The sequence below is a fragment of the Panthera tigris genome, chromosome A2 (assembly GCF_018350195.1).
Source record: "Panthera tigris isolate Pti1 chromosome A2, P.tigris_Pti1_mat1.1, whole genome shotgun sequence".
NCBI classification, from domain to species: domain Eukaryota; kingdom Metazoa; phylum Chordata; class Mammalia; order Carnivora; family Felidae; genus Panthera; species Panthera tigris.
The window spans coordinates 3,236,136-3,253,903 of NC_056661.1; the positions used below are offsets into that span (position 1 = coordinate 3,236,136).

General features: G+C 64.3%; 3 protein-coding genes across 10 annotated transcripts in view; 2 read left to right on the forward strand and 1 right to left on the reverse strand.

Annotated features, from left to right (window-relative positions):
• The first annotated feature begins 452 nt into the window (after positions 1-452).
• Positions 453-9,068, forward strand: MPND (MPN domain containing). 7 transcript variants are annotated; one of them, XM_042977790.1, is made up of 14 exons: positions 453-528; positions 634-935; positions 1,665-1,901; positions 3,547-3,679; positions 4,420-4,504; positions 4,679-4,775; positions 5,056-5,128; positions 5,209-5,285; positions 5,457-5,510; positions 6,076-6,244; positions 6,394-6,464; positions 6,962-7,051; positions 7,714-7,806; positions 8,606-9,068. In XM_042977790.1, exons 1-14 carry the CDS (start codon positions 522-524, stop codon positions 8,690-8,692), a joined length of 1,575 nt encoding a protein of 524 aa, XP_042833724.1. In that variant the 5' UTR covers positions 453-521; the 3' UTR covers positions 8,693-9,068. The 7 variants fall into 7 exon arrangements, with proteins under 7 accessions (XP_042833724.1, XP_042833726.1, XP_042833727.1 ...); XM_042977792.1 differs by having other exon boundaries at positions 6,163-6,244; XM_042977793.1 differs by lacking the exon at positions 6,962-7,051.
• Positions 9,069-9,134: 66 nt separating this feature from the next.
• Positions 9,135-17,768, reverse strand: part of SH3GL1 (SH3 domain containing GRB2 like 1, endophilin A2) — a 30,358-nt gene continuing 21,724 nt past the window's right edge. Inside the window, exons 2-10 of the mRNA XM_042977797.1 lie at positions 14,325-14,393; positions 13,948-14,020; positions 12,877-13,020; positions 12,400-12,533; positions 12,146-12,304; positions 11,740-11,843; positions 11,101-11,225; positions 10,946-11,002; positions 9,135-10,499 (exon numbers count right to left, since the gene is read on the reverse strand). Of these exons, the coding sequence (XP_042833731.1) occupies positions 10,303-10,499; positions 10,946-11,002; positions 11,101-11,225; positions 11,740-11,843; positions 12,146-12,304; positions 12,400-12,533; positions 12,877-13,020; positions 13,948-14,020; positions 14,325-14,393 (1,062 nt within the window). The 3' untranslated portion in view covers positions 9,135-10,302. The remainder of the gene's footprint in view (positions 10,500-10,945; positions 11,003-11,100; positions 11,226-11,739; positions 11,844-12,145; positions 12,305-12,399; positions 12,534-12,876; positions 13,021-13,947; positions 14,021-14,324; positions 14,394-17,768) is intronic.
• Positions 15,400-17,540, forward strand: LOC122236544. Of its 2 annotated transcripts, XM_042977799.1 has the most exons (3): positions 15,400-15,540; positions 15,821-16,000; positions 16,175-17,540. In XM_042977799.1, exons 1-3 carry the CDS (start codon positions 15,411-15,413, stop codon positions 16,786-16,788), a joined length of 924 nt encoding a protein of 307 aa, XP_042833733.1. In that variant the 5' UTR covers positions 15,400-15,410; the 3' UTR covers positions 16,789-17,540. The 2 variants fall into 2 exon arrangements, with proteins under 2 accessions (XP_042833733.1, XP_042833732.1); XM_042977798.1 differs by having other exon boundaries at positions 15,400-16,000.

Consider the following 17,768-nt stretch of genomic DNA (forward strand, 5'->3'; position numbering starts at 1 on the left):
CTCCGCCTTGGGCGCTTTAGACCTTCCCCATTCGGCCTGCAGCCCCAGGGCGCTGTGGCTCATTCTCCGGGGGTTTCTCCCCTGGTCTCCACAGCTGAGACTTCTGGTCCCTCAAGTGTCCCACCCCTCCCGGTCCTAGTGAACTGAGTCCCCCGCGCCCCCCAGCTCCGGGTCTAAATCCAATAACAGGCCGCCCCAGTGGAGCCACTAGTTCCCGGAAAGCGAAAGGCCCGGGGCCTCAGTTTCCCCGCTTGGTAGGTTGCCACGCGCCTCCCGCGGAAGGTGACCTCGAGCCTCCGTTTTTCCCGATGGTCCCGGAGGCATGAGTCCCCGGCTCTGCCCGTGGACAGGCGCGAGGCCTCCGGGTCCCGACTCGCGCGGGCAGGCCGAGCCCCCCTCCCGCCCCCAGGCTGGGGCCCCTCCCCCTCGGGGCGGAGCCGTGTCACGTGCCGGGAAGAAAGAGCCAGCGGCGCGCAAGTCGCACCGGGCGCGGGGCGCGGGGCGCTTGGGGCGGAGCGGCCATGGCAGGTACGGCGGGCCCGTCTGGGGGTCCGGGGGTGGGGGGCGGGGTGGGGTCGAGAGGCCGGGGCGGCTGGGGGCGCGCGGCCCCTTGCAGCTTGTCGCTGCCCGCAGCTCCGGAGCCGCTGTCCCCGGCGGGTGGCGCGGGCGAGGAGGCACCGGATGAGGACGAGGACGAGGCAGAGGCCGAGGACCCCGAGAGGCCGGCTGGAGCTGGCGGCGCGCGCAGCGGAGGCGGCGGGGGCGGGGGCGGGGGCGGCGGCGGCGGCGGCGGCGGCGGGGCCGGAGCCGGGGCGGGCCCGGGGGGCTGCGGCGGGCCCGGGGGCGCGCTCACCCGGCGCGCGGTCACGCTGCGGGTGCTCCTCAAAGACGCGCTACTGGAGCCCGGCGCCGGGGTGCTGTCCATCTACTACTTGGTGAGCGTCCCCTATCCCCCATCCCGTCCCGGCTGGGGCAGGAAGGGGAAACTGAGGCCCAGAGCTCTCCTCCCACCGGCCAAGCCCAGGTGTGGGGAGGGGAAATTGAAACAAGCATCCAGACCCAGCACGGACCCTTCTGGGCTGCAGGGCATCGTTTACCAAACAGCCCATTCCACAGAGGAGAAACTGAGGCTCGGAGAGGACACCACCGCTTTCCTGGTTGTGTGACCTTACTCAACCTCTCCATATCCTGGTTTCCTCATCTATAAAATGGGTTTTTATTTTTCCTGTCGCGGGGTTGTAGGAGGGTCAAAGGAATACAGCGCCCAGCAGGCCGCCTGCTACACTATGTTTTACACGTTTGCTGCTGTTTCCTTGGGCCTTGTGAGTGGGGGCAGTTCATGAATGGAGCACTTGCTGTGTGCCAGGCTGTGTGCTGTGTGTTAGGGACCAAGCAGGCCCCGTCCCTGCCCGTTGGGGGCTCACGGTCCAGTGAGCGGGTGGGCAGACACAGAGCTGGGCAGTTTTAATCCAGGCTGATGTCCCTGTGGACATACAGGGACCGGGAGGCATGTAAGCTGGTCAGCTTCCTGGGAGGGATGCCGTGGGCAGAAGTGGGTGCCGAGCTCCGGGGAGCAGGGCGGGGGGGGGAGTCAGGGAGGACTTCCTGGAGGTGGCTTGGTGGGTACCAGGGCCCGGGTGGAAGCCAGGCTGCTGTTACTGCAGGGGAAGAAGTTCATGGGGGACCTACAGCCCGACGGGAGGATCGTGTGGCAGGAAACGGGACAGGTGTTCAACTCACCCAGCGCCTGGGCCACCCACTGCAAGAAGCTGGTGAACCCGGCCAAGAAGTCCGGCTGTGGCTGGGCCTCTGTCAAGTACAAGGGCCAGAAACTGGACAAGTACAAGGCGGCCTGGCTCCGGCGACACCAGCTGCACATTCCCACGGCTGCCGCCGATGAGGTGCGTCCCTCAGCCTCCTGAAGCGCTGTTGGATGAGGAGTACCCAGAGTGAGCACATTGGAGCTGGGCCCTGTGGGATGACGGTGAGTTTGTCAGAACGAGGCGAAGGGAGGAGTTTTCAGAGGGAGCCGATGACAGCAGGGCCGCGGAGGTAGGAAGCCACACAGCGCTTGGGGAACCGGGATCAGCGGATGCAGCCTGAGGCTCACGTGTCTTAAGCAGCTGAGGGGACTGGAGACAGTGGCAGGGACCAGATCGGGGAGAGTTTCTAACGCTATGAGAGTAATAACATCTTTGAATATTCACCAGCTGGTGAGCTTGGCCTAGGGTCGTCTCTGGGTGCTAATTCTCCTTCGTATGTAAGTGAAGATCCTAACAGTATCCGTATGTGTCATATATGTATATCTTGCTGGCAGATCGGAAACCTGCAGGGCCGATGGCAGGCTGGAAACAGGCGGGGAGGACTTGGGCTTTTTCCCTGAGGTGGGTGGGAGCCCAGGAGGGCAGAGAGGATGGGCAGACCTGACTCTGGTGCCCACACGCACCCCCTGGTGGCCGCCGTCTGGCACAAAGACTGGGGGGTGGCCAGGGTGAAAGTTGGGGACCAGGATGCAGGTTGACAGAACCGGTCCAGGCAGGAGATGATGGGGTGGACCCGGCGGACAATTGATGGGTCAAGAAGCGGGCAAGTTTTGGCCGATTTTGAAAGTGGATCTCACTGGATTTGTGGTTGCATCAGATAGATGTCGGTGTTAAGAGATGAGGCTGCCATAGGGACTGGGGAGGATTGGGGGACAGTCAGGTGCAGCGTGGTTATAGAGCTGAGTGGAGGTGCCTGGGAGCACCCCCGTCCCCCCGCCCCCCCCCCCCTCCCCGAGACTTCCAGGATCAGCCGGACGCTGAGTCTGGAGCTCAGGGGAGGCTTGGGCTGGAGACAGGACTGTGGGGGTGGTCAGGCCAGAGACAGGGTTCCAGTCCCAAGAGTGGAGGAGACTGCCCCGGAGGAGAGCAGGTAGGGAGACAAACCCGAGGACCCAGCCTGCACACCGGGGAGGGGTGGGAGATGGAGGGGACTGGAGAGATGGGAGGGAAGCTGGGTCCCTGGGGCGCTCCCAGAAGAAGGAGCCGGGACCAGCCAGACCCTGCGGCGAGGAGGAAGAGTACAGCGACCATGTGCCTGTTGGGTTTTGGACACTGGGAGGTCACCCCAGCAGGGGCAGTTGAGGGCAGATCGGGAGAGATTATTGAGAGAATCTGGTAATGGATCGACAGGAGGTGTGCTAATTGCCTTGCAGGCATTATTTTATTTCACCCTGATGCTGTCCCTGTGCGCTGGAGGTCATTAGCCCCTTTTTACAGATGAGGAGAAGAGAGCTCAGAGAGGTTAGGGCGCTTGCTAGAAGCTGCACAGCTTGTAAAAGCGGAGGAGAGGTTTGAAACTCCGCCCGGCAGCTGCTGGAAGGTGCTCAGATCTCTGAGCGGCACCAGGACCTCAGGCCGCCTGTGCTCACTCGCTCCCTCTAGTGGGCCCCTGGGGCAATGGCAGGACCCTAAGGCCAGCTGAAGGTCTGAGTGGAACTTGGTGAGGAGGGTGGGTGGCGCCCAGCTGAGGGTCCTGCCGCCTGCCCCGCCCCGCCCCCACCAGAGCCCGGCCAGTGAAGGGGAGGAGGAGGAGCTGTTGATGGAGGAAGAAGAGGAGGAGGTTCTGGCAGGGGTCTCCACTGAGGACAAGAGTCGGAGACTACCTGCCAAGGGACCCTTGGAGCCTGCGCACCCAGGTGAGAGGCTTAGAGGAGGGCAGGAGGCGGGCAGAACTCGGGTGAGGAGGTGGCGGGGGGGGGGGGGGGGGGGGGGGGGGGGGGGGGGTGCAGATCTTGCGTTTTTCTCAGCACTCCCGACATGCCTGGCGGACTTCCTAGTTCTGCCTAATTTCTTTCTCGCGGCCCGACTTCTTTTTTTTTTTTTTAATGTTTATTTATTTATTTTGAGAGAGAGAGAGAGAGAGAGAGAGATCGTGAGCAGGGGAGGGGTGGGGGGAACAATCCCAAGCAGGCTCTGTGCAGTCAGTGCAGAGCCTGAGTCAGGGCTCAACCCACAAACACTGAGATCATGACCTGAGCCGCAATCAAGATTCTGATGCTCAACGGACTGAGCCCCCCAGCGCCCCCCACCCCCCTGCCTGGCTTCTTAAGCTCTAATGCTGGATTCCTTGGTCCCGTGGCCTGATTTCTTCACTATGCTGCCTGATTTCCACGCTCCCCTATAGGATTTCGCTGCCTGGTTCCTTTGGCCCCCCTGCCTGGTTTCCTGGGGTCCTTGCCTGATTTCCTAAGCCCTTCCTCTGGTATTTTAATCTCCTTTTTTCCAGTTTGTTAACCTGCCACCTGATCTCTCTGTTCCGGGGCCTGATTTTTAAAGCTGCCTCTGGAGGTTTTTTCTTGGGCCGCCTTGTCTTTGTTTTCCACTTCTGGGCTGGGAGGGATTGAGGCTGCCTTTTCCCCCCTCGCCCGCCCCACAGAGGCCGTGCCCCCCGGGAAGCGGGTGGAAAACAAGATCCGGGTGCCTGTGCGGTATTGCATGCTGGGCAGTCGAGACTCTGCCAGGTCAGACACATTCTGTGCCCGCCACACCCCCGCCCCCAGATTTCACTAGCTCTTGCGGGGGGGAGGGGCGGGGGGGGGGACACAAGGCCTCACATCCTTAGCGCTGGCTCTGGGGGCCGGGGAGCTAGCTCAGGGCTGAGTTCCTGAAGCTGCGGGACCCTCTGGCTCCTACAGGAACCCCCACACCCTGGTGGAAGTAACATCCTTCGCTGCCATCAACAAGTTCCAGCCGTTCAACGTGGCCATCTCCAGCAACGTGCTGTTCCTGCTGGTGTGTGCCCAGCTGTCACCTTGTCCCTTGAGGGCCAAGGGCCAGACCTGGGCAGGTGGCTGGGGCACCTGGAAGGGGTCCCTGGGAGGTTGGCTCTTACGAGGGCAGGGACCTTTTCTGTTTTGTTCACTGCTGCTAAACAGTAGGCACTCAATCAGTGAAGGAAGGAGGAGGCCGATGGGGTGGTCCCGGCACATTGCAAGGGCTCTGGCCCCGAGGAGAGGCACTTGGGGCTGGGCCGCAGCCTGAGCCGCTCTTCTGGTGTCCGTCCCCTCCCCAGGACTTCCACAGCCACCTGACTCGAAGCGAGGTCGTGGGGTACCTGGGGGGCCGCTGGGACATCAACAGCCAGAGTGGGTATTTGGGGCCAGGTGGGCAGGGGGGTGTCTGGGGCTGGGGTTGATGTCTACACCTTCTCTTCGCCTCTGCGCAGTGCTCACGGTGCTGAGAGCCTTCCCCTGTCGGAGCCGGCTGGGGGACGCGGATATGGCGGCCACCGTGGAAGAGGAGGTGAGGGGGTGCGGGGGGTCAGGGCGTTGTAGGGAGGGCTCGTGTGGACACAGCTGTCCTGGCTACCCTGTCCCGGTGGCTAGTAGTGCAAAAACGAGTGTGCGAAAGAGTATGTGTGAGCGCCCGCCCGGTGGCTGTGACCCTGTCCGTGGTCCTGCTTCCTCTGCACAGGTGGCCGACCCTCTTTACCCCGAGCCTCGGTTTCCAGGCCGTGCCTGGCACATAGTAAGAGCCCGGTGAATATTAGCTGCCACTGTCAATAGCGTTGTCATAGTGGTGCTTTGTATGTGCCTGGCGCTGTGCAACGTGCACCACACCCACCTTCTGGCACCAGCAGTGACCCATGGGGACAGGCGAATAGGTGCGGATTCTGCACGCACGTCTCTCGGCCCACCTCTTTCTTGCTCCTTACGCCAGCACTTGCCTCTGCTTGCTGAAGGCGTCCAGAAATGCCTGTTCCTGCCCAAGTGCACACACACATCCTCCTATCTGTTTAACTGTTTGAGTGCCCGCTGCGAGCCGGGAATTGGCGATACAGCCTGCCTAAAATAAACGTTTGCCTTTGCTTTGTGACAGGTGCATCTTTTTTATGTATTTGTTGACTGTTCCCCCTCCCCTGGCCTCCTAGAGGGCGGGGGCGGGCTCTGTCTTGGTACCGCTGTGTCCCCGGGCCAGGCACACAGCAGGCACATATTAAGTGCTGGCCTCGAATGGGGATGGGATGCGGCAGGTGCGCTGGCGGCTGGGAGGGGAGCCCCTGGCTCTACCGCAGCCTCGCCTGTGCCCCCAGATCTACCAGAGCCTGCTCCTGCGGGGCCTGTCCCTGGTGGGCTGGTACCACAGCCACCCGCACAGCCCCGCGCTCCCGTCGCTGCAGGACATCGACTCGCAGATGGACTACCAGCTGCGGCTGCAGGGCTCCAGCAACGGCTTCCAGCCCTGCCTCGCCCTGCTCTGCGGTAAGGCCTGGGCCGCGCGCGTGCGCACGCGTGCGTCCTGCGCGTGCGTCGGGCGCGTGCGTCTGTGCGCGCGCGCGCGCGCGCTGCGCGCGGCGCTTCGGGGCCGCCGACCCCTCCAGGCCGTCGCCACTCTCACTGTCCTCCCGCAGCCCCTTACTACTCTGGCAACCCGGGCCCCGAGTCTAAGATCTCCCCCTTCTGGGTGATGCCGCCCCCCGAGGTAGGCGGGGCTGTGGGGGGAGGGCAGGGTCGCGGCGCTGCGGGCCAGGAGGGGCCTGTCGATGGTCCGTGGCCAGGACTCTGGTTCTGGGCTCATTTAGGGGGTCGGGGACCTCCGTTTCCCCCCGTGAAACGGGACCATAACCGTCGCGCTGTCCCGGGCTCCCCGGAGGGCCTGGATGTTGAAAAGGCGCGGGCATCACGTGGAGCCCTTGATACTAACACGGCCTCCCTCCCAAACTCTGCCGAGTGCCATTCCCCACATCTGTCCTGGGGTCAGAAATCGGGCTTGGGAAGCCATTCCAGGGTGCGTGGCTCGCTTGGCGGCCTCTCTTGCTGGGGGCAGGGCCACGCTGCCTCCGGAGTCGCACGGCAGCCTTCCGTGGAGGACCCACGTGGCTCTGAACCTGGTCGCAGTGTGATTCTCTGACTGCTGGCCCAGGACACATCCCCTCGTGGGATCGGAGGCTGGGCGTGACTGGCTCGTGTCCCTGCCAGCAAAGGCCCAGTGACTACGGCATCCCCATGGACGTGGAGATGGCCTACGTCCAGGACAACTTCCTGACTAATGACATCCTTCATGAGATGGTGAGCTCACTCCCGGGCGGGGCGCACAAGGCCCCTGAGAGGGGCGGGTGGGGCTGAAGGACCCCGCTGGACGGTGGCGAGACTGCAGGACTCAGGGTGGCTGAAGGCGCCACATCGGGGCATAGGCCAGACTCCTCGTCCGGGGCTGAAAATCACCTGTGGCTTTAGGCTCAAGTCCCTGATCCTTGCCCACCTGCTCCCCCCACCTGGCCTTGCTGTTCTGGAAGTTACCGGAGGTGCCCCTGCCTCGGGCCTCTGCACCTGCACTGATTCTCCAAATGGAGGCACGTGAGGGGACTTGAGGTGGTCCCCCAGCTGTTTTTTAGTGTCGATGTTCCAAGTGGCGTTTGAAAAAAGCTAGTTGGTCACACCTGTGGGATCCCGGATACTGTTGTTTGGATGAGGCTGCGCAAGGGGTCCGTGTCAGGCTTGTGCGACACTCAGTGTGCCTCCCTCTGCCTGGGGCTACTTCGGTCCCCCTCCAGGGGCCTCCTGCCGAACTCCCTGGTGGCACTCCTCAGTGGGCGGTCTCCCTTGGGGTCCTGGGCACCTACGTGCCATATGGGACTGAAGCCCCACAGGCTGCCCACCGCCGTATCCCCGGCACCTGGCACAGGCGGGAGGGCAGGAGCGAGGAGTCCCATCGGCCCCCTGTCCCCCAGATGCTGCTGGTGGAATTCTACAAGGGCGCCCCTGACCTCGTGAGGTTCCAGGAGCCCTGGAGCCAGGAGCACACGTACCTCGACAAGCTGAAGGTAAGACTCGTGTCCCCTGTCTCGTGCAGACTCCGTAGGAAGACAATTTGGGGGGAGCCCTCGAGAATCCACCCGCGGGCAGCCTGAGAAACAGTGTCCTAAGTCCCGTATTATTTCAGCTGGGTGTCAACGCTGTCAACAGCATTGTTGGGTCACAGCTGGGTGGTGACGGTGACGGGGAGAGCTATTCAAGAGCAGCTAGAAAGGGGAGAACCCGCAGACCCTGGGCCGTGGGGATGGAGAAGCCACACTGGGCCCTATGTCACGGCGTGGGCGCCCACCCGAGTGCACAAGGGGTCTGACTCAGAGCCTCAAGCGCCGGCAGAGCTGAGGCGAGCAGAGGTCTCTCCAGCTCGCCGGCCCTACAGCCAGTGGGACGCGGCAGGGCTCGGCGGCCTCGGGGGTGTCTGACTGGCTTCCTGCCTTGTAGAGAAATGCAGTTTTGCACGTTTGCTTGTTTTGCTCAAACTTCAAGAGTGACCAGAGCTTCCGGCTGCCACGGGTCACTTCCATCCCGTTGCTGGGCTGGTGGGGCAGGGGGCAGCCCCGGCGCAGAGGGTGTGAGAGCCTAGGCAGGAGGCAGCTAGGAAGAGAGTAGGATTTGGAGTGTGCAGATAGTCCTCCTCTCCCCAAACCCAGAACATTCCGCGTGAGCAGGCCTCCTCATTTAAACATAAAACTTTGTCTTGGGGACGCTACCATGTGAGTCGGTTAGGAGAGCCTCTGCCCGGATGGAGGGGAGCCGGTGAGGCCAGAACCACCGGGCACAGCCCTGAGGCACCAGCCCTGCTCCTTTCAGATCTCCCTGGCCAGCAGGACACCCAAGGACCAGGGCCTGTGCCCCGTGCTGGAGCAGGTTTACAGCCTTCTTAAACAAGGGAGCTGAGGCCCCGCCTGCCAGGGCCTGGGGGAGCCTCTTGGTCAGACTCTGATCCCCCCCCCACCACCGTGGTTTGGGCTGAGGGGGACTGGGACCAGGGGGTTCTCTTGGGGGCTGTGCCGCTCTGTTCCTGTGCAACTTAGCTGTGCGGTGGTTGGGGCACGGATAATAAAAGACAGAAGCAAATAGCCTGGGTGTGTGTGTCTCACCCTGGGGGGAGGGGGAGCCCCCCACACTCGTCCCTGGGCACACAGGCTGCTGTCTGGGCAGCGATGCAGGAGGGGTTGCTCGGAACGCCCACGTTGCGGGCTTCCTGGGGCTGCAGGGACATCTGGAGGACGTGATGCCTGTGCTGGTGGCTGGGCAAATGACTTTTCCCCCGGCTCCCCTGGAGACTCACAGAGAGCCGGGGAGGAAGACCCGCCCTGCACCACACCAAGCAAGAGGCTGTAGAAAGAGACATTTAATACTTAAAAAAAAAAAAAAAATCAGGATTACATTTCGATCTGCCGATCGTGGCCCAGGTTCCACTGCTCATGTCTGCCGGGAGGTCTGTGCTTCCCCCATGTAATGGCAATGAGGGGGCCTCAGAGCCAGGTGTCCCTGGGGCCTTTGCAAGGTCATCAGAGGAGGGGAATGTGATCCAGTCCCGAGGTCCCCTAGTTGCGCCAATTTTTGGGTTAGACAAGAGAGGAAGTAGCTGCGGGGCTCGGCTCTGTTGGTCAGGGCGGCTGCCTGCCTTGGTCTGTCTGTCGGAAGATGGCTGGGGCCGCTGTCAGCAGTGGGGACAGTGGCTGGCTTGGGATTGGGGAGGCGCCTGTGACCCTCCTCAGGGTGATCCCAGGGGTCTGGGACCACCTGCAGGACAGAGGCCACAAGACTCCTGTGGTCCCGTCTGTGGTGCACACGTGTGCCGTGGGCACGGCTGGTGGTGGCGGTTTGTGCCAGAGGATCGTCCGGTGTGCTTATCTGGGGCGGGGCACCCTACACTTGGGAGGCGAGGAGGGGGTGCGGGGCAGGGTGGAGGGCACTGGAGGAGGGAGACGACGGCACCTCAGAGGCTGCTCAGAGAGGGCCGGCCTTAGGGGAACCCTGAGGACCCCAGGCTCATCTCTCCCCAGGGAGGTGGCATCCACGGGTGTGCCAGGGCCTGGGGAGCCCTGGAGTTGGGGCTGGGAAGGAGTGTTGTGGGTGAATTGAAAAGCAGGGTGGTGAGTGTCGGCCAGGGGTCCTGCTCAGAACCCCCATCTCCTCCTGTTCAGGGCAGGTCTCCTGGGGGGGGGGGGGGGGGGGAGGGTGTGTGTGTGCACGCGCGTGTGAGAGTGAGGGGGCCCACCTGGAGTTACCCGCTCCTGGAGGCGTGGGAGGAAGTTAGTGTTTCTAAGAGCACCTTAGTGTTCGCCCCCTCGGGGCGCGGGGTCGGGGAGCGAAAATACTGCCCGGCCCCCAGACTGCCGCCTGGAGCGGGGACCGCGGGGTGGGGGGGGCCCTCGTGGAAGCGGGCCCCTCCCCGACATCCAGCCCTGCTGCCCCAGCGAGGCCTGCCTTCCCCCACGGGGAGCGCCCGCGGGCGCCGCCCCGGCTGCAGAGGGCCGACGTGGACGGGGCCGACGCGGTCACTGAGGCAGGGGCACCAGCACCTCCACGTAGCTGAGGGGGAAGAAGCCCGACTGGCCGTGGAGCATGCCCTCGTACCAGTTCTCGTCGATCTGGTTGGTCAGCGTGATGACGTCACCCTCGTGGAAGCCCAGCTCCCCGGCGTTCTCGGGCTCGAAGTCGTACAGAGCCTTGCAGCTCGGCTGGTCCAGCGGGGCTGGGGGTGAGGGCTTGGCTCAGACCGCTGGCTGCTCCCCCCCCCCGCCTCTCCGGGGGCTCCTGTCCCCCGAAGGGCAGCTGCTCCTTCCTCCTGCCCGCCCAGCTTTGTCAGCAAGAACCAGGGATGAGGGATGGGAATGGGCTCCACGAGCGGTCACCAAAACGCTCCTGGGAAGAGCTAGGGCTGTGCGGGGGCATCGGGGTGACAGAATGACCGTGCCACTCAGAGGGCCCGGAGCCTGCTGGACACTCACGCCGATGGGGGGGCGTGCCGCCTGGCCCTGGCGCCGAGCTCCCCCCCCCCCCCCCGCCCGAGACGGGCCGAGAGGACTGGCAGCAGGGGTGTCCACTCCTACCGGAGGAGGGGAGGAGGGAGGCCCTCCTGAAATGGACTAGCAGGCCGGGAGCATGTAAGGGCGGGGCCGCGCCTGCGGGGACACTCACGCATGCTCCTGCTGGGGGTCCGGATGGGCTTCTCAGAAGATCGGAAGGAAGACGAAGCTGCTCACACACAAAGCACAGAGGGGGTTGAAGACCCTGGGCGGGGCCTGGCTCTGCGGTTTGGGGGGGGGGGGGGCGGCCCCCTCCCCGCTCCTTACCTGTGATCTTGGGGGCCGTGGCACAGGGGAAGCCCCCGTTGGACTGCTCGGGCTCCCCAAGGTCGAAGGGCTCCCGGGGCTTGGGCTTGTACTCCCGCTTGGGGCGAGAGGAGGCTTCCCGCATCCTGTGTGCAGGGAGGAGAGCGGGGAGTGGCCGGCGGCCGAACCCCGTGTTATCCACGATGAAGGGACGCCTCCGCCTCCCGCCTTTTGTGCTGCTGCCCCCCCGGGGCCAGGCCTGGGCGCAGAGGCCCGATGGGTCTAATAACCACAAGGCCCTCAGCCCTCCCCCCCCCCCCCCCCCCCCCCCCGGGCCCTTCTCAGAGCCTGCTGGCTGGCCAGGTCCTGCCAGACCTGAAGTCCCTTAGCATGCCCACCCTGCCTGGGAACATGGCTGTGCGAGGCTCCCCTTCTCAGGCACTGGACTAGGACTCTCGGGAGACAGGAGCCCTACCCTGCCCCCCCCCCCCCCCCCCCCCCCCCCCCCAGTCCGAGGCCACTCCAGCCCTCCCCTCTGACAAGTGAGACAAGCCCGACAGGTTTTTCTCCTGGAACCTCCACCCTGAGTGCACCCTCATAGAAGCCGGTGGCATGTCCCGGGTGCCCTGAAAGACCGGCCCAAAGCAGGACGGGGCTCACCTTCGCTTGAGCTTGTCGGCCAGCTCGTCCAGGATCTGCACGGCCTGCCGGTGGTAGTCCAGCTGGGCATCCACCAGCGCAGAGAGCTGGCTCACCTGCTCGATCTGCAAGCGACCGGCTGCTGAAGGGGAGGCTCTCCCTGTGACCCCTCCCCCCAAGGCCGCCTCTTCAGGGAGCCTCTCCAGAACGCTCCTGGCGCAGGGGGCCGGCCCTCTCCCCATCTGCCTGACCCTACCGCTGCCCGCGGAGGTGCCCAGAAAGCTTTAGGGGGCTTTGAGGGGAGGGTGGCTGCCCCCTTAGGTCCCGGAGGCTCCACCGGGGCGCCGAACCCGCTGCGGGCGAGGCACACGTGACTCCGCCCACCGGCCCCGCCTTCCGGGCTCCCCCCAGTGGGGCCCAGACGCACATCCGTCTCCAGGAGGTTGTGCATGCTGGTCTCCGCCACCTCCTTGGACTCTTCAAACTTCTCCAGGGCCTGGCGCAGCTCCTCATCGGGGATCCTGCCCTGCCGCTTCTTCTTGTAGTCGAAGTCCAGGCGGCGGCCCTCCAGCTTCTTCAGGTGGTGCTGGGGTGGGGGGTTGTGTGTGTGAACTGGGGAGCCACACTGGGCAGGGCGCGGCGGGGGGGGTGGGGGGGTGGGGGGAGGGACGCGGGCAGCACCTGGATCTCCTTCAGGTCTTTGTCGCACAGATTCTGCAAGGGGTCGATGAAATTCTGCTTGACTTCTATGTCCAGGGAATCTTTCACCTCTGCCAGGCGCTTCATGGACTCCCCTGCATCCAGCAGGGCGTCGCCTGCGGCAGAACCCAGAATGGGCAAGAAACTGTCACAGGAGGCCGCAGCCTAGGGGCCCAAGACACCCCAACTTCTAAACTGTCCTCCCGCCCCGGGGCCCAGATGCCAGAATTCAGGACCCCATGAGGGACCCTATGGTCTGATCCTGAGCCCCAGCAGCCAGGAGCTGGCGAGGACGGGTGTCAAACGACCCCCCACCGCAAGGACCGGCTTCCCCAGAATCAGCTGCGGCTGGAGGGCAGGCCTGCCAGCGGCTGTGGCCCTACAGCCAACACTGCGATCCTCGCTCGTCCCCACAGAAAACTCCGCAGCGGCAGGGAAGTGGCCTCCCGCGGCCCTCACCGAAGTTGGACTCGCCGCCCAGCTCCTTGCCATGGCGGATCATGCACTCGCCCAGCAGGCCCTCTGACTGCGGGTAGCCAGGGTTCTTCACCTGCCCGCGGATCTTGGACACCGTGTTGAGCATCGTCAGCTTGGCCCGTGATGCTGGAACAGAACAGGCTGGGTCGGCACGCGGCCAGTCTCGCTCAAGAAGCCCGGAGGCCTGCACTTGACCGGCCACCGGCTGCTCCTCTCTGGGTTCCTCCTCTCCCCAGCACCCTTCTTTCTAAAGCACTGCCCTGGCCCGAGGGACCTCGGTTCCTATGCCTGCTGACAGCCAGGCTCTGCGAAGAAGCTCCTGCACAGACCTCCCCTTCTCTGCTCACCTCAGCCACAAAGGAGCCCTGGCGGGAGGCAGGAGGTGACCGGCTCCCCTGGGCCCCCCGGGCCCCCTCGTCCTGCGGCCCAGCTGTCATCAAGAAGCTGCCTTCCCTGGCCCGGGAGGAGCACCTCAGAGAAGGCGTGGGGGGCGGGCGCAGGTGTGCACAGGTGCCCCAGACACAGCCCTCCGCTGGGGTGGGGGGAGGGGAGCCACGCACTTCCCTCCGCCTGCTCCAGGCCGTCCGCGGCACAGGCCTCGAGTGGACGTGACTGGTGTCGCCGCACGTCCCACACCCACCACCTCCTGCTATGGGAACCGGCCCTTGGATTTCCCTCAGGGAAAGGTCCCTGTCTCCCTCTCGGACTAGGGGACCCCACCTCATGCTCCAAGGGTGGGCAGGTGGCTGGGGCCTGGCGCATGGGTGGGCGACCGATTCCAACTGGTCTAGTGAGTTGGTCATGTGGGAAAGACGCTCTTTTCTGCTGGGACTGTCAGCCGTAAGGGTGATTTAAGGCTAGGACTGCCACGCAGAACGAGAGCCGCCGGATGAAGTGGAAAAAGTGCAGGACTGAGGACATCCCTTGGACCCTTGGGATCCAGCCACACACACAACCTGCCCACCCTGGGCATTTCAGTTCTCTGAGCTCGTACGTTCCTCCTGCGAGCTCCAGTAAGGGGAAAATTCCAGACTAGCTGGCTGGTACCCCTACCTGGGTTGGGCTGCAGGTACTCAATGGTTCTGGCCAGCACTTCTGTCACAGCCTTGCTGGTAACGTCCACCTTCTGTGAAGGGAGGCAGCGTGTGGGGGTTTTATAACCATCATGCACCGGAGGCCAAACCCGGAGCCCCTGGACAGCCCTCGCCCCGCTCCCTCGCCCCGCCTGCCTCAGAGCCCACACAAGGGCCGCCCGCCGCTCGGAGGGCTGCTGGCCTCCCTGCCTACTTGTGGTTCGCTACGCGGGTCCCCCGTGGCTGGGGGATCTGTCCATCCAGGAGCCCCACCCGCAGCCCAGATGTGGCGCTGTGGCCACGGGCACTTGGCAAACGGTGCTGAGCACCAGGCCGGGCGCACCACCTCCCCTGTACCTTCTCCATCTCCTTGAAGTCCTCATCGAGCTTGGTCCCTTCGGCGCCTCCGACCTTCTCACTGACCAGCTGGGGGACAGAAGGAGGGAAAACAGTGTGAGCCTCAGAGGAGGGAGAGGCCCAAGGATGCTTTCCAGCCACGTCCACCACCAGTGGGAGCAGACCGAGGGGTCAGCACATCCACGATGGCTCCCCAGGATGCCGAACATGACAGCTGGTGGGAAGATGGGTGGCCGAGCAAGGCCCCGACTCCAAACCCACACCTTCAAACCCAGGGCTTTGCGGGGTGGGGGTGGGGGGGTGGGGGGCACCTTCTGCTAGAAGGCAGAAGCCTTCCCTGGCCATGCCTACTCGAGTGCCCCCCACCCCCAGAGACCTGCCTGGGGCCAGCCAATAGCTGAGTGACGTTCCCTCATGGGGCTGAAGTGCTCACACGCAGCCAGTGATGCCACGGTTCAGCTCTAGGCATGGGGAAGAGGTTCGCCAAAGCCTCTTTGCTCAGGGAATCACACACCTCCCTCTTCCCACTTTCCCTGCATTTCTGGGAAGGAATCTCGGGAACCCTGGGCCTGACACTTCCCCGATATGGATTCTCCCTGGGCGCCTCTGGGAAACCAACAGATCTGCAGTGAGGAGGAGGTCCTGTGGTTGAACGGATGTGGGAACTGCCTCGTCTCTTTGTGGCCTCTGCCCCCCAGGCAGCGTCAAGAGGAGACGGGGCTGAGTGGCCCAGTGGGTCAGGGGCTTTCTACTAGGCTGAGCCTGGGAGTCCAGGAAGGGCCTGGGGTGCAGGTGAGGCCACCGCGGGGGGTGGGGGGGGGGGGCAGGAAGGAAGCGGGCTGGTGCAGGGCCCGCCCTAGGACTGCTGCCACCTGGAGCGGCTTGGGCCTTACGCCATCCTCCCAGGGACCTCGTAGGAGGGGCAGGGGCCGCCCTCCTGCTTCTGCTAGCCACTCGGTGAGGAAAGACCCTGGTGTCTCCCTGGGCGTTGACGGGGCGTTCCATTTTATTTCATGGGACGGTTTCAGTTCTTTCGACGATGATAAAACAGGACATGCTCAAATTCAGTGGTTGCCAGAGAGGGAAATGAGTTCTCTGCCTGACGTGAGACCAGACTCTTCTGGTGAACTGGGTGGAAGCTGGAGCAACAGTGCTCAAAACCACACCTTCCGGGCCCGGGTGCAGGACGACAGGGACACGGGGCCAACAGGGACAGGTCTCGGGGCAGGAGCCACAGCCTTCCCCCCAGGGGAGGGGCACGGGACGACCCTGCAGTCTTCCAGGGGCGGGGGGTGGGGGTGCCTCCCTTGGGAGCCCCCAGCTCCTCAGCACCATGCGTAGGGATGGGTTTTCCGGGCCATCCTTGCACCTGGGCACACGGGAGGCCATGCTGGAGGCACCCGGGCCCCTCCTAGCCTCCCTTCACCCTGCCCGGGAGCTCGGGGCTCAAGTCCCTCAGGTAGCAGGTGACTGTCCCCTACATCCTTTCCCTCCAGGGCTCGTGGTCTTGGAACCAGCTCAAACGGATGAAAGCGTGACAAGAGGCCCACAGGGAAAACCAAAGGAGCCACACGGCAACGCAGCATCAGAATCCACACCTCTGCGTGTGGGCTCCCCGGGCCGCGTCCAGTGGACAGGCCCCGAGGGCTCCACAGGGAAAGCCGGAAGCCATGTCGGTAACGAGGAGGCACCCTTGGGTGTAAGGAACGGGGTTTTCTAGGAAGCACAGGCCTCCTATCACTGAGCAGCCAGCCCCGGAAGCTCAGGGGCTGGGATGCTGTCTGGGTGGAGGGGGCTGGAGGGCCCCAAAGGGCCCGTCCGTGGGGAAGGCTGCAAACCCGACATTTCAGTGCCGCTCAGGAAAAGCGGACCCGACGAGAGCAGCAGACGCCATCACAGAGACAACACCTCCGCCTGTAAAGTCTGCGCCCCAGACGAAGAGGAGCTCTCCTTCCGTGCTCCCTCGCTCGATGCTCACCACAGCCTGTCCTCCTCCCACGCCTGGTGGGTCCGCTCTTCCCCTCCACGTCTGAGACACAGCCGGGGACTCCCACGGGCTCACGGTGTGGAGGGACCGTCCCCCCACTGGCTGAGCCCCGCCTGGCTGCGGACCCGCTCCTGCAGCGCGATGGCCGCGCTGGTGCGTGGAAACCACAGCCTCCTGGGCCCCACCGATCACCGGCAGCGCTTCCGTGACGGCAGCCGCCGTGAAACCCGTGCTGGCACCTCCCGGGGGCCAGCACGAAGCCCAGCCCGGGCCAGAGCATCTCCAGAGCTCTGCCTCAGTTCAGACACAAGCCTGTGCCCCACGTGGCCCCCACGAGCCGAGACTCGGTGGGACCTGGCAGCGGCCTCCGGAGGCGAATCTCCGTGTCCACCCGCGCTCCTCGCCCACCTGGCCTGGCTCTGCCCACACGGTGGGCCTCAGGCTAGCACTCGGGGACCGTGTCCACGGAGGGCCTAGGGTGGGGTGGGGTCTCTCCTGGGGGAGGCTGGGCGGCTGTGTTAATAAAGACCATGGCTGGGCCACCAGGCACCCGCTGTGTGAGTACCGTGCTCCGGGGCACCTCTGAGCGGTGAGGTTCCGGTGTCCGTCTGCTTTAATGGCTTTACCAAGATTCCGTGGGCCTATCCCACGAGCTGCCGGCCGTGAGTTACCCTTAGAGGAGTTTTAGTGCCAGCGCCTTGCCAGGCTTCTGAACACCTCCAGCAGGAAGGAAGTTCCCTCTCTTCTAGTGGTACCTGTTCTGGAAATTGCACGAATGGACGCTCACCACGTGTCTGGCCTGATACTACTCCCGTACTGCTTCTGACCCTCGGGAAGAGCACGCTCTGCCCCCGGCCCAGGTGGCAGGCACCCCAGGGCGGGACAGGGATCCGTGGCTCCATGCCCGAGTTCAGACTGCAGAGGCGCTTGCTGCCGGTGATGGAGGAAGAGACCCCGCTCCCTGTACGCCTCCCTGCTCGCCCGACCCCCCGCACTGCTCTCCGGGCACTCCGTGGGCCCAGATCCCACCCGGCCTTTCAATGATCGCATATGCAAGGCTGTGTCCACAAGCGGCTGCATCGGGCAGACGGCGGCCTGTCGCAGGATCTTGTGTTTATCAGCAGTGGACCTCACGGCGCCACCTGTGAACTGGGCACCTGGGAGGGGAGCGAGCTGGGGACGGAGCCGAATCCTCAGCCCAGAGCACCCACGTGACTCCCGTGGGTGGGTGTTGGCCTGTGGGCTTCAGTACCAAAGACCAGTTGGGCAAGGGGCTGTGCTTTCAAAGACTGGCCTTATTGTTCCAGAGTCTTGGCCGTCTTTGGGGAGTGAGGGATCGGGACACTCGGGAGAGAAAGCGCGCGTATGCAGAATGATCCCCAGAGGGAACAGAGATGCCGTGTGCCATGAGCAGTGGTCAAGCGGAACACAGAAAGGCCAGGGCAGGGTCTTTCATG